The 15816-nt window shown below is 43.0% G+C and overlaps 1 protein-coding gene across 1 annotated transcript; it reads right to left on the reverse strand.

The window, feature by feature from the left end:
• Positions 1–140: 140 nt before the first annotated feature.
• C19H3orf86 (chromosome 19 C3orf86 homolog) lies at positions 141–11973 on the reverse strand. Its single transcript, XM_060402141.1, is given in 4 exon segments — positions 141–844; positions 3939–11712; positions 11714–11845; positions 11848–11973. Coding segments are annotated over 3 exon segments (468 nt in total). The 5' UTR covers positions 11929–11973; the 3' UTR covers positions 141–844; positions 3939–11457.
• Between the last annotated feature and the right edge of the window lie 3843 nt (positions 11974–15816).

Genomic DNA, 15816 nt, shown 5'->3' on the forward strand with positions numbered 1-15816 from the left:
TCCTTCAGGCTCTGGCTGGGAACTAGGCATATTACTCTGCAGCTGACAGTAGAACCAAATTCTTGAATCCCAGAGTTAAAATACCAAGATGTCTTGAGAGGTAAAGGAAGTTCTTAAACAACAACAACAAAAAAAAAGTGTCAAAATCTAAGTTAAATTTATATGGGATTTGAAAGCACTGGGCATATTCTTATAAGAACTCTGCCAAGGGTCCTTAGTGCTTCTAGGGTAGGCAGGCCGGTCTTTTATGGCGTGAAGGAGTACTGGTGCCAGGCGACAATGGTTCAGCAAGGTGCTTGGAGGGCGTGGTCAGGCGTATTTGCTCAGGCTCAAAAGGAAAATCGGTTATTCCCAGTAAGGATGTTTTTCAGCTTGCAGGTGAAGCCCCAGGGGCCTGAAGGGCTGGGAGGAAAGGCAGAGGCTTGCGGCAGAAGGGCTGGCCCAAGCGGGCTGAACGGTGGCCCAGCGCCTCCTGGCGGCGAGATGGTGACAGGAACTGCAGAGAACGGCGAGGGGCTCAGGGCTCCATCTTTGGCCAGGAGATAGGGCGGCGGAGCTGGGAAGGAGTTTCGAGAGCCAACGTCTTTCCGTGCAGCTTTAGGAGGGGGTGGAGGGGCGGCCTTCTGCGCAAGTGTGCCGGCCGCGCCTTGGGTGCTGGGAGGAGCACCCTGCAGGGCCCCGCGCTGAGATCTGGGTCCCTCTCCTGGCTTCTGGAGAGGAGCTGGTGACGCTGCGGGTGCGTCTGTCTTCTGCTGGGGGTAGGTGATTTCTCCAGTTACCTCGTTTATCCAGAAAAATGTATCTAGAGTTTTCTTCCCGTGTCCAAACTGACTCTTTGACATAGCTACAAAGGAGAAAATGGAGACAACACAGTAGGGTCCTCAGTCTTCCATACTGAGGACGGAGGGCTCCACCTACAGCATCAAAGGGAACCATCAGCCCCTGGGCTTCTATAAACCACCTGTGCTAGCCCTCTGTCATCCAGTATGCTCAGAAATCTTTCCAGGACCAAGAATAGACCTACCTGGCGGCTCCAGTGAATTCTAGGACCTTTTTTTTTTTTGGTAGTACCAGTGGGTCTTATGGAATCTTAATCCCCAGACCAAGGATTGAACTCCTGCCTAGCAATGAAAGCACAGAGCCCTAACTACTGGACCGCAGGGACTTTTCTAGGTTCTTATGTTTCTTAATTATCTTTTCAAATTTTAAATTTTTAACGAAGTATACTAAAAGTATACTTTGGGGGCTTTCCTGGTCCACTGGTTAAGAATCCACCTGCCAATTCAGGGGACAGAGGTTCAATCCTTGGTCCTGGAAGATCCCATGTGCTGCGGGGCAACTAAACCTGCAAGCCATGACTACTGAGCTTGTGCTCTGCGCGAGGGAAGTCACGGCAATGAGAAGCCCAGGCACTGCAATGAAGAATAGCCCCCAGTCACCACAACTAGAGAAAGCCCACAGCAAGGAAGACCCAGTGCAGTCAAGAATAAATAAGTACAAATAAATCTTTTTTTTTAAGTATAATTTACATCTTTATCTAGTTCAGATATACTTGTGTGTGTATATGTTTGTGTGAATGCATGTGCTTGTGTGTGAATGAATACTAACAGTTTCATAATGTCAATGGTTGTGTGCCATGGTCTCTGATATTTTCTATGCAACTGAGTTCCCCCACAATCTTTAAGAAAATGCTCGTTGCCATTCCTGAAACTTATTTTATAAAGGAAGCAACAATCACTAAAGAATGATAGCTTCAGAAACACTGTCTTAGATTAACAAGAGAATGGAGAATGCTGGACCTTCTACAAAAGACGACAAAAAAAAAAATATATATATATATATACACACACATATATCACTCTTACAAATTTTAAAAACACATGACCATGTCTAGTCAGTGGAAAGGCCCCCTAAAGACGTCCTTACCCTAACCATCGGAACCTGTGAATATGTTTTATTATATGGCCAAGGGAACTTTGCAGATGTAATTAAAATTATGGACCTAAATCTAGGGCATACTATCCTGTATCACCTGGGAGCCCCAACCTAATCACTCGGGCTCTGAAAAACAGAGAACTTTTTCTCACTGGGGTCAGAGAGAGAGAACAGAAGAAGTAGAAGGCAGACCAAGTATGAGAAGGATTGCTGGCTTGATGATGGCAGGGACCAAGTGAAGACCATGACAAGGAAATCAACTCTGTCAACAAAATGAACGAGCCTAGAAGTGGATTTTCCTCTGAGTCTCCAGGTAAGAGCCAAGGATAGACAAAACCTTGATGGCAGTCTTACGAGACCCTAAGCAGAGGAACAAGCAACACTTGCCAGTCTCAGGCTCTGTGAGAGAGTAAATGGCTCTTGTTCCAAGCAGCTACATTTGTGGGCATTTGTTACTGCAGCAACAAACTCACCATGGGAACACTTTTCCAAGAACACTGCAAGAGAGAGCCTTCCCAGCTGATTCTTTCTGAGCTCAGGGTAAGCCTGCCTTGGTGCGGGCCTCTTGGCCAGTCTGGGGACTCCTCTCACTTTCCTTCGGTCAATATTGATAATTGCTTCACTTTCGTTGGAATGGACAGGGACTGCCACCCCTGAGAAACATCAAGTTACACTACCTAGAACGTCAATGAGCTTTCCAGACTCTGACACCTACAGCCTATATGAAGCTCTGATTTGCCCTCAGGCAGAGAGGGTTTCTCCACCTCCCCCCGTGGTCCACAAGGCCATGGAGAAGTCACCACACTGGGCAGGATTCCCAGAATCAGCGTTGCTTGTAGCAAGGGCACAGTGGGTTGAACAGGTAGGGGCTGGCCAGGAGCTAGGGGACTAAAAAGGTGGGATGGATTTGAAGCTCACCTGTCAGAAGGTGCTGGAGGGAGGAGTCTATGGAGGGAGCTTCAGAGAGAAAGGGCCGTGGAAGACTGGGGGCTCCTAGCAACCTGATTATTGTGTAAAGTGCTTCCCACCCTATCCCAGCCCAGATTCTACCTAGTAACTTCAGCTCTGTCCAGCAAAGCCATACACACACCTCACCCCTGGTCCGATCCCCTCTGTCATAGCACCTGAAATCCCAACCTCGAGGTGGGGACACCTAGAGGAGTCCCTGACACCTGCCCTTCCCTTTCCCATAGTTGCCGACTTGTGCCAGCTCCGCTGCACGGCTCCTCAAAGCAGCATCTGTTTTCTCAAGGATAGAAGCCTACAGACAAGGGGCTTGTCCTCCCCTGGCAGGGTTAGTTCATGTTTAGCACAGTGGATGCCAGGCTAGAAATTTCTCACAGATCTACTCCCTACTCAGCTGGGTGTGGCTCACCCTTGGACCCAAACTCTCTCCACGGCCTCAGCTCCCTGAGAACTAGACCTGTTCCCCATGGTGTCTTGTTTGCCGGAGCAGCACATCATTTTGTTTCAAGCAGGACACACCGCTTCCTTCCTTTCCATACATCAGGAATTAATAAGTTCTGGCTTTAAATATATTTTGGCTGAATATAATTTTCAAGGACCAGGGACTTCCTGGCAGTCCAGTGGTTAAGACCCTGAGCTCCCAGTATCGGGGGCATGGGTTAGATCCCTGGTCAGGAAACGAAGATCCCACATGCCCTATGAAGGAGAAAAAAAAATTTTCAAGGACCAAATTATGTCAGAATCAGACACTCTTTTTTGTATATGTGCATATCTAAACTTTTCCTCTTCCCTTACAGAGAAGAATAATTAGATATCTGTCTAAAGTCAGTTCCCTCTTATTTCTTCCTGTCACAGTTTATCTCTTTTCCCTCTCCTGAATATGTGAAGGATTTACTCATCAAAAAATGCTTTCAGATGTTTTATATATATATATACTCTATGAACATTTAGGTTGGATGAAGCCAAAATTGTCTAAATAAGAAAAAGGAAAGAAATGTTACTAAAGTATTTCTATTTATAAACATTAGAAAGTATACTTGGGAGTTTCCGGGCTGGTGGACACGTAGAAATGCTGGCACACTGGTCACTCAGACGGGGCATGGATGCTACCCTGTGAGCCTCTTCCATCTGGCTGTTCCTGGGTTATATCCTTCTATAATAAACCTGTAATCTATGGGGGAAAAAAAGTATATTTACTCAATAGCCTTTGTAACTATTATGAGATGATAAGAATTTAGAAGAAAATCTATTTAAAAGGAAAATCAATAATTCAAAATCAATTTAAAAGAAAATCTGGTATGATTCAGTCTTCGTTAATTTATCATTTAAAAACATGTTAACAATATTTTGGTTTGTCTAAGACCAAAATTAAATTTCTCATAATTCAAACTTCCTATATTTCTTATACTGGTTTCATTAGTTAAATCTGTATCCATTATATTCCATTCTATAACTTAATGGAAAGTAGGCTTCATCCAATCCATTGAAGACATGAAGGAAAAAAAAAAAACCTCTCATGACTGTCTTCAGCCTGGAATATCAGTCTTCTCGTGCCTTTGGCCTCCAACGTAGACTGGAACTACAGTACCAGCTCTCCTGAGTCTGGACTTCTCAGCCTTCAAAATAATGTAAGCCAATTCCTTATAACAACACACACTCTCTCTCTCTCTACATACACACATGTACACACATATGTTGCCTCCATTTCTCTGGACAACCCTAATATAGTCTTTTTAAATGACCACATTAGTAGAGGTTCCTTGTCACCAAACTATGCTGCTCTCAGTCCTTTCAGCGTACACTTAAATCCTGTTGTTAGCAATTCCCTTGCATAGATATTTTTTTCAAAAAGACATCTTTACAAAATGCAGAAATAAATTCACCCTTAAAAACAAAGACCGTTCCTCAAAATTAAATTTCCCAGAAATTAAAGTTCACAGGACTAAAACAATTGCCCTTGCCCAGGCACATTAACCAGCAAGAGCAGAGAGGTACATATCTACACTGGTAGCAAAGGTGCTTTCCTCCACAAATTGCCTTGGAGGGTCCATGGTGACAGCACAGGGCAAGCACTGTGACTGGCTGAAGACCTTGATGTCATAAAGGCCAGCTGCCGGCGCCAGAGAATAAAAGAAGATGGCCGTGGGGCAGGGAGGGGATGACCAGACTTCAGCCACTCCTCCTCCTGGTCCTTTCCTTGGAAGTCCTCCTTCCCTCAGACCCACTGAACATGGCCTTGGAACCCACGTAGCATTCCAGTCCCAGGCCTGAAGTCTTCTCACTGCCCCTCAATTGGACCCACCTTTTTCACCCAGCGCCTAACAGCTGAATAGCTGCTCAGATCTTGAAACATACTCCAACCTAGAAGGTAAGGGCTTTCAGATTTCACCAGGAAGGGTGGTCACTTCATACCTCCTAAAAGAAATAGAACTTACATAGGAAACAGCCTTTGGCAAACAAGGGTGTCAGTTATTTAGACCAGGAATGGATTTGGACACATTGGACTGAAGGTCTGATCAAACCTAAAAATGAATTTTGGACAGTTTAGGAGACCTCTCTTGTTCCTGGAAAAGCTTCTGAAAAGCTGTACCCCCACAGGGTATGGGGTTAGTTCATTGAAGCCCAGGGACCATGGGGTTCCTTGCTGTTTGAGGGGTGGATGCCTCCATTGCCCACTGATGGAGAACTCACTGAGGTTTTCTCTCCCCTCCTGTAGATGTCTAGAAGTCAGGTGGGGTCAAAGAACAGGCCTCTACCCACATTTATGTGGATAAACGAAGTCACAGCACAAGTCACCTACCCCACGTGGAAGACAGATCCGCCAGCACTGTCTCCTGCTTGTCTGCTGAACCTGACATGTGAACCCCCATCTGGATGTGGGGCTGGGGAGGTGGTTCCCGCCTGTCCCAGAGGCCCACCTATTGTCCCTACACAGACATGGGGTCCAGTAGCAACCCCCGCTGCTGCCTCTCCAAGAAAACGTGACCCAAAGAGCCCTGGCCACTCTCCAGGTGCTGACCAGGTGCCTGTTACTCTCAACAGACCTCCATCGCCGCCAGATACAGGCCCTCCTCCACTTTGCAGGCCGTCCATACCACCCCCTCAGCCACTGCCTGCTACCTCCCCCTCCCCACAAGGCACTGTCCCAGCGCAGGGGCTTTCCTACTTTCACGATTTGTCCCTGAAGCTGACATCCTTCAGCCCCGAGAAAGTCATCTTTCAGGTGGTTAGCCTTACTCACAGGATGCTCCACAGGATCCTCAGAGGCCTCCAGCCGGACACAAATCATGACCTGGTTTGATCTTTAAAATTTCTCAAAATCTAATTTTGAAGGCTTTCTTCAATTCTTTTTATCATTATATATACATATAATTATTTTAGATAATTAAAAAAATAATATCCAGTGTGTCAGTCTTTGTGCTACTATGTGTTTCCTGTTTCAAAAAATATATATGATTATTAGGAAAGGGATGAAGATATACACAGAGAAAAAGGCTGAGACCTAGAGTCTTCCATTTCAGTGGTCCTATAAAAAGATACACCTTCTACTATTGAAAATGAAAGGAATCCAAAATATAGGGGACATTTAGTGGTCTCTGCCCCACCAATTGCATATGGAATCTTTCAGAGAGTTGGAGACAGAAACACAAAGGAGAAGAAACAACAGAAATATAAAGCAACCAAAACACAAAAGATAAAATGGCAGTCACAAGTCTTCATATACCAGTAATTATCCTAAATTTTAGGTCAATTAAATTCACCAACCAAATGACAAGGTGGCTAGATGGATTAAAAAACAAGATCCCATTATATGGTGCTCCCAAGAAACTCAGCTCTAGAGACAAACATAGGCTCAATGGGAAAGGATGGGATACTCCGAGCAAATGGCAGCCAAAAGAAAAAGTGTGGCCGTTCTCATATCAGACAAAATAGACTTCAAACCATAAAAGGTTAACAAGAGACAAATATAATGATAAAAGGGATGATTCATCAAAAAGGCACGACATGTATTAACATATAGGTACATAACCTGGAAACACCAAAAAATATGAAGCAATTAATATAATTGTTTAAAGGGAGGAAAGGAGAAATCGACAGCAACACAGTAATTGTAAGGGACTTATACACCTCACTTACATCAATGGGTAGATACTTCAGACAGAAAATCAACAAACATTGGCCTTAAGTGAAACATGGAACCAAACAGACCTAAAACTATATACAAAACGTTCCATCCAAAAGCTGCAGAATACATTCTTCTCAAGTGCATATGGAACATTCTCAAGAATAGACCGCATGTTAGGACACAAAAAGTTATTCAGTAAACTTAAGAAAACTAAAATCACATTAAATATCATATTCAATGGTGAAAACCTGAGAATTATCCCTCCAAGATCAGGAATAAGACAAGGGCCCACTCTCATCATTCTCATTCAACATGGCATTGGAAGTCCTAGCCAGGGCAATTAGGCAAGGAAAAGAAGGAAAAGGCACTCAAATTGAAAAGAAACAAGTAAAACTTACACTATTTGCTGATACCATTTTTGTATATAGAAAACACTAAAGACTCCATAAACACACACCAAAAAAACCTACTAAAAAATAAACAAATACAAGGCCTCCCCTGGTGCTCCAGTGGTTAAGAGTCCACCTGCCGATGCAAGGGACACGGGTTTGAGAGGCTAACAGGCAGGAAGGCCAGGGCTCTCCAAACGGGGGAAATAGCCTGCAAGTGTCAGACATTCTTCTCTCTCTTAAGCGGCAGGAGGAAACAGACTAGCGATATTTTTTCCTTCTCTATACAAATTTAAAAGAAGGCTTCTCTTAAAATTCTGTGTTGCCATAGTGACACCTGGTTTCACCTGAAGTTAACCAATGCCTTTTTCTTATGAAAATGTTTATCTTAAGCTATGCTAATGTGCTATGCATTTACCCCAAACTCTGTCTTCAAGTCGGTTCCGCCTTTTGGACTCAGAACCTACTTGGTAAACCAGTATGTTATACTCCGATATTGTTCCTCTAATCTGTGTAAATGAAACTATTTGTATGGTGATCTGCCCTTCTTCAAGATTCAAGTTAATCATTTTATGGCCCAAGATAAACCATTTGGTGCCAAGATTATCCCAAAATACATCTTATGGGTGAGGAGCCTGGTGCCATTCTGAGTTTTGAGACATTCCTCTCTTTCATTAACAGGTTGCTTGTGACTATATAACATCCAGCTGAAGACTAGCAGGGGGGTACTCTTTCTGCCCCCTTCTGATGCCTATGTCAGAAGCTTTCTCTATCTCCTTACACTTTAATAAAACTTTATTACACAAAAGCTCTTGAGCGATCAAGCCTCGTCTCTGGCCCCAGATTGAATTCTTCTCCTCCGGGGGCCAAGAATCCCCGCGTCGTGACTCAACAACAACCTTTCAGGTTCAATCCTTGGTCTGGGAAGATTCCACATGTGGAGGGGCAACTAAGTCTGTATGTCACAACTACTGAAGCTATCTCTAGAGACCCTGATCTGCAACAAGGGAAGACATCACAATGCAAAGTCCACGTACCACAATAGAGAGTAACCCCCACTCGCCACAACTAGAAAACGCCTACGTGTAGCAATGGAGACCCAGTGCAGCCATAAATAAATAAATAAAGCATTTTTTAAAGATACAGTGAAGTTGCAAGGTAGAAATGAACATATAAAAATCTGTTGCATTTTTGTACAGTAACAATGAATCAGGAAAAAGACACATTAAGAAAGCAATTTCACTTACAATCACAACAAAAAGAATAAAATATCCCTAGGAATAAATTTAACCAAGGAGTAAAAAACTGAAAACTATAAGATACTGTTGAAAGAAATTGAAGACACAAAGAAATGGAAAAATATTTCATGCTCATTGATTGGAAGAAGTAACACTGTTAAAATGTCCATATTACCTAAGGAAATCTACAGATTCAGTGCAATCCCTATCAAAATCCCAATTATATTTTTCACAGAGGCAGAATTAAAAAATCCTAAAATCTGTATGAAACCACAAAAGATCCAGATAGCCAAAGCAGTCCTGAGAAAAAAGAACAAAGACACAGGTGTCACAGTCGCTGATGTCAGATTTTACTACAAGTAATCAAAACAGCATGGTATTGGCAGAAAAATAGATGCTTAAGACTCTTTGCTTCTACTGCAAGGAGTGCAGGTTTGATCTCTGGTCAGGGAAGTTCTGCACACTGCGAGGTGCAGTCAAAAAGAAAAAGAAATGTGTTGGAGAGAATGTAGGAAAGAAAAAAATCTCATATATTGTTCATTGGAAAGTAAGTTGGTGCAGCCACTATGGAAAACAATATGGCAATTCCTCAGTATATTATTAGAATTACCATATGATCCAGTTCTGCTTCTGAGGACTTATCCAAAGAATATGGAAGTATAATTTTGAAAAGATAAAATACACCCTATGTTCATTGCCACAGCATATACAATAAGCAAGATGTGGAAACAACTGAAGTGTACCCATCAACACAAGGATGTACTGTGTATGTATATATATATATAAAGATGTGGATAAAGGATAAAGATATGGTGTATATACACAATGGAAATATTATTTGGTCATAAAAAAATGAAATCTTGCCATCTGTGACAGAATGGACTTTAAGGGTATTACACTAAGTGGAATAAGTCAGATGGAGAAAAACAACATACGATTTTATTCATACACAAAATATAAAAAACAAGAATAAAAACAGATACAAAGAACAAGCTGGTGGTTATCAGAGCGTAAGGGTGAAAAGGGTAAAAGGGATCAATTGCATGGTGGATCAAAACTAGACTTTTGGTGGTAAGCATGCTGCATTGTATACAAAAGTAGAATTACAGTGCTGCACACATGAAACTTACGCTATAAACCGATGCTGACTCAATTAAAAACAGATGTTCCCATGAATGAAAGGACAAATGAATGATTACTCCAACTACTGTGACCGATGATAAGTGAAAAGTTGTCCTAGGACTGAAGCTTCATAGTGTGTGAACAAGACATTTGAAGACAGGAAAATACCGTTATTGGACACTGGATTACTCTAGTACTAGCGACCAAGGCTTACCAGTTGGAACATTCTTCTACAATCCAACTCATACAGGTGAAATCATAGTAATAAGACTTTCTACTTACCTGAAATAGCTCCTTCTGATGATACTGCAGCCACCGAGCTTGCTCTCAGGACTCCAACTAGACTCTTTTTTTTTTTTTGGAAGAAAATTAAGTCTTATTTATTTTAAAAATCAAACCACTAGGAAAATATATCACAGTCTTGAAAGAGCAAACAGACAATATTATCAAGTAATAAGTTGGTAAAAAGCCAAGGTCCTTATCAAAACGATAAGGTGCCAGAACTGGGACAAGAATGACGCAGGTAGCAACGGCCCTGGCAAAAGTGGTGCTTGGTAACATACAGCAGTCCCTTCATCGCTCTAAAGGAGCTAAAGCTCACCCCTAAATTGCCTGCTTTTCCTCCCTCGACTTTTGTGTTGCCAGGGGATTGTCTCAGTAAACCTCTATTATTTCAGGGGGCAAAGTAAGAAACACTGGGTTTAGGCTCTCATTCTGTTTCATGAAAACCAGATTTTTCCAAAGCCCGTACTTCACAACCCTCTTAATTAAGCAGCTAACAGTTCTTCTTTCACTGTTCATTCCTGAATATGAGCATATAACACTGTCAAAATCCCATTTCCCTTCAAGGGCGAGTGTCACTGAAAGATTGTCTTGTCGCTTGGCTGACTTTGCTGCAGGCAGCCCCAGGGCTCACCACGGCTGCTAGTGAAAGGGAACACTTGCTTCCCTCACCAGTGTGATACCACTTCTTATATTTTTGCAGGGTCTCCAAGCTGAAAAATGTACTGTGACAATTTTAAGAAATACACAGCCACATTTTGATTGTCAGAAATGAGTATCTGCAGGGACCCTTTCAAAGTTTTTATCCAAACTGCCTCTCCCAACTTTACATATTAGATTAACATCATGCCCTTGTCTATTAAAAAAACCAAGCAAAACAAAATCCCTAGAAGCCCCCTGTCCCTTTCTAAATTAGTGACTGCATGGGTTTTATCAATTTGTGGGAAAAGTTGTAGTGATCCTTCTGGTAAACAGCAGGTGAGCAACAAATAGAAACACCTCTTCTCATTTTCCACTAGACCATAAGCAGGTTAGATGAACCTGCCAGCCTCTTGGTATCTGTACAGTAAGAGAATCTGGGCCCTGGTTTGGTACAAGGGAGACTCCCTATTTTTTTTTTGTCGGGGGGGGAGACTCCCTATTGCCAAGAGAAGCACTTGCCACGTGAAATTCAGGCTCACAAAAAACCTCCTGAGCTCTCTGACCCAAATTTTAGCCCTGTTTTTTTCCCATTTCACTTTCTAGGATTGAAACACAAAGGAACCAGTGTTCAGAGCAAAGAAACACAGGCCTTCGACTTGCTGCCATCCTTAATTTCCTCATTCATCAACTTTCCTGAAAAGACCCAAATCCCCATTCCTCTTTTTAAATCGATTCCTGCTCTTATCGCTGATGGCCACTAGCAGACAGCTATTTCCCAATGGATGAGAGATTCCTTCATCTTCCTGCTCATGGCTGGGATGAAGTTCACGTGGTCATCCACACACTTGGTCACACAGGTCTCCAGCCACCGCTTCACCTGAAGCTCCTTACTCCCCACATTTATTGAATCTTTGGCCTTGTCACTGCAGTACACAGTGCACCGGGCCAGGTGGTCCTGGAACTTCTCCAGCTCGCTGGTCACCAGGGCCTGGGCTTGAGCCAGAGATGCATGCATGGCAGTGCTTAATGCACTGGTGCACTTGCTACATGGACGCCTGGCTGTCTGCGCAACAGCCAGTGCTGCACCGGAACATGAGGCCCTGCATCTTCCGGTTATTTTCCCTCTCCAGACTCTTCACCTGGAGAAATCTACTGCCTCCTGCACCTCGAGCTGCTGCAGCTCCGCCACAGCAACCCGTGAGGTTCCTGGCTGAGCCAGCGCCCACATGGACTCCTGCACAGACTAGACTTTCTCCTTATATATAACTACTATTTCTTTTTTCCTCATATGACTTTTTAATCAATTGGAGGCTAATTACAATATTGTGGTGGGTTTTGCCCACCACATTCACATGAATCAGCCTTAAGACATAAAAGTTCCTGCTTATGTTCACACTAGACTGCACCTTGACAGAATAAGCTTCTCAGCTGTGGATCTGATGATAGAACATTTAAATGTATATACTTAATTGTAAATGGACCAAGAAGGAAAACCTGTGGATTTTCCCAACAACTTTATACTTCTGTATGAATAAGAGTCATGTGTCCAACTATTATGTGGAAATGTCTGCGTGAATCTGAAAGCACATTTCTCTTGGATTGGTGATGTCAGTGTTTCGTATTGTTCTATATACATAATGACTCTTTGGACTGACTCTCACCAAGGGAGAATCTTCCATGGCCATTTTAAATAAGCCACAATGATGTATCTGAAGGCAGTCTGTTTTCTGCTCATTCAAATCTTAAGTTGCAGAGGGAAAACATCCATACTTAGACCAATTTTTTCTACCTCTATTCAATATATTTATCAGATTCTTTCATTCACACCAGTAGGAACCATCTATTGAAACCACATTACTATCCTATGAATCTTAACCAGTACACCTAGATGCACACGTTCTCCTTGCCGTATCTTATACAGATTTAATAGTAAAAGGCATGAACTGATGTGCTCCCAGGTGATTTGGGCAACAAAGATAGCTCAATCATGAATGTAAATGGAGGCATACTTGCCTTTTTGAGTGGCTCTAGGACTCCACTGTGCAGAGGAACTAAAAAGCCTCTTGATGAAAGTGAAACAGGAGTGAAAAAGTTGGCTTAAAGCTCAACATTCAGAAAACGAAGATAATGGCATCCAGTCCCATCACTTCATGGCAAATAGATAGGGGAACAGTGGAAACAGTGTCAGACTTTATTTTTGGGCTCCGAAATCACTGCAGATGGTGACTGCAGCCATGAAACTAAAAGACGCTTACTCCTTGCAAGAAAAGTTATGACCAACCTAGATAGCATATTCAAAAGCAGAGACATTACTTTGCCAACTAAGGTCCATCTAGTCAAGGTTATGGTTTCTCCCATAGTCATGTATGGATGTGAGAGTTGGACTGTGAAGAAGGCTGAGTGCCGAAGAATTGATGCTTTTCAACTGTGGTGTTGGAGAAGACTCTTGAGAGTCCCTTGGACTGCAAGGAGATCCAGCCAGTCCATTCTGAGGGAGACCAGCCCTGGGATTTCTTTGGAAGGAATGATGCTGAAGCTGAAACTCCAGTACTTTGGCCACCTCATGCGAAGAGTTGATTCATTGGAAAAGACTTTGATGCTGGGAGGGATTGGGGGCAGGAGGAGAAGGGGACGACAGAGGATGAGATGGCTGGATGGACAGATGGACGTGACACATGGACATGAGTCTGAGTGAACTCCGGGAGTTGCTGATGGACAGGGAGGCCTGGCGTGCTGCGATTCATGGGGTCACAGAGTCGGACACGACTGAGCAACTGAACTGAACTGAACTGAGGACTCCCCTGTCTGGTTTCCCCTGTGCTCTTTTGGGGTCTTATCCAGGTCACTGCTCCATCTGAGGCAAATCTGGATTCTGTGCTGTTTTGTTAAAGTGACTGCTGCTGCTGCTGCTGCTGCTAAGTTGCTTCAGTTGTGTCTAACTCTGTGTCTATGTGTCTATGTGTCTAACCCCATAGACGGCAGCCCACCAGGCTCCCCCGTCCCTGGGACTCTCCAGGCAAGAACACTGGAGTGGGTTGCCATTTCCTTTCCAATGCATGAAAGTGAAAAGTGAAAGGGAAGTCGCTCAGTCGTGTCCAACTCTTAGCGACCCCATGGACTGCAGCCTACCAGACTCCTCCATCCATGGGATTTTCCAGGCAAGAGTACTGGAGTGGGTGCCATTGCCTTCTCCACCTAAAGTCACAGACTTGCCTTATTAAATTTATTAATTTATTGAACCTTGCAAAATAAATGTTCATGAAGAGGAATACTCTTAATTGTGTTCTTAATTTTGAGAAACTCTTCCTGAGACTTTCACTGAGTTCATTACAGCAAGATAAGGTCAGTGAACAGCTATCACAACGTCAAGGGGTAAAACCAATTGATGACATATTCACACCAATTGTCTACAACTTAACACAAAATTTCCTCAAAAGTATTATCAGTCTCAAAATTTTAAGTCAAATACCCTAGGAATTTAAAAAATACTTCAGCAAAGTTGCATCATTTATTAGCTTATTTATGTTCCTGCTTCAAACCTGCCCTTCTAGAGATGCTCTGTGATGATGGGATTGGAATTCTGCAATCCACATCTCTGCTTTGCCTGCTCGTTTCATTAGGTTCTGCAATCAATGAGTAAGAGAGAGAAGCTTCAATACTGGAGGATGTGATGATTAAGTTTGTGTGCCAGCCTGTCTGGGCCACAAACATTTGGTCAGATATTATTCTGTAAGGGTGTTTTTTTGGATGTGATTAACATTGAAATTGGTGGGCTGTGTGAGTAAAGCAGATTACTCTCCATAATGTGGACAGGTCTGTTCTAATCAGTTGAATGCTGGAATAAAACAAAGACCGGCCTTCCCGGGCAACCAAGAATACTCTAGCAGACTGTCTACCAACTTCACCCGCAACATCAGCTCTTTCAGGTTCTACTGCAAACAGCCTTTGGGCAGAACTGGAATATGGGCTCTCCTGGATCTCCAACTTGCTGGCCCACTCAGCGAATTTTGGAGCACATGAGCCAATTTTATTCTATTTATATATATATATACACATACATATCCTATTCTGATTCTCTGGAGAATCCTAACATAGGAGGAAGGGGAGACTTGTTCCTTCTTGCGTTTTGTGGGCACTGCTTTCCGTTCCCAGTGCTTTTTCCTTCTGCAGCAATTCCTTCTGGTAGTAGCAGCAGAGTCCAGCCCAGCTGTGCTCTCCTTTTCATAGGTCTGAATTCAGTTCCACAGGGGCTCACTTGCAATGTCTACCTAATCCTTTAACAATTCGTACCACTCCTCTTGGTTCCTGCTTTGTAGCTTGCTCTGTGGAGGTGGAATCAATACAATACCACCATCTCAAACTGGTTCAGATGTTATGACATCACAACATATCAAAAGGTTATGAAAAAGTTTATTATTCACATAATCAGGGTCTGTGGGGACAGGAGGACAGGTACCAAAGCCAGTTGGTTTGCCTTGATAAAAGGAGGGGTAAGTGGCTCTGGTTTTTATTGTGGTTAGGGGTGAGGATTCCAGTACAACTAAAAAGGTCAGGGTTTGCATAAGTCATCTTGAGAGCTGAGAAGGTGTGCTTGGAATTTCTTTTCAGCTTGTCCAGATGTGAGGCAAAATGTGGGCAGGGCGTGAAATCCGTTGGTGGACAAACATCCACAATAAGGCCAGATTCTATCTCAGCTCCTCCAGTCAGGGGTGGTAGCTCCTCCTCACAGTTACTACCTCCATGATACCTTAGCTTTCTCTTTTTGCCTTTTTACTTAGATAGATCAAGCGAAAAATTCTCTGCAAATTTTTTGCTAAAATAACTGACATGGTTTCTGGCTCCTGACTAGAACCTGGCTGATACAAAATCTCTTTGCTCTTCTTAGCTGGCTTAGCATTAACTTAAAAAGAACAGTGTTTGGTGTGTAAAGCTACTCACTACCCTAAAACAGAGCAATGGATGGAACCATCTTCCATCCACAGGATCCCAGGCTACAGCTTCTGATATGACTTGTTATTTTTAGGCAAGGAGGAATTAAAGGAGACATAGTTTACAATATCCTTTTAAACTGCAGGTCTTGAAGATTACATGTCAATACATGGAGAACATCCCCATT

This window comes from Ovis aries, chromosome 19 (assembly GCF_016772045.2).
Source record: "Ovis aries strain OAR_USU_Benz2616 breed Rambouillet chromosome 19, ARS-UI_Ramb_v3.0, whole genome shotgun sequence".
In the NCBI taxonomy this organism is placed as follows: domain Eukaryota; kingdom Metazoa; phylum Chordata; class Mammalia; order Artiodactyla; family Bovidae; genus Ovis; species Ovis aries.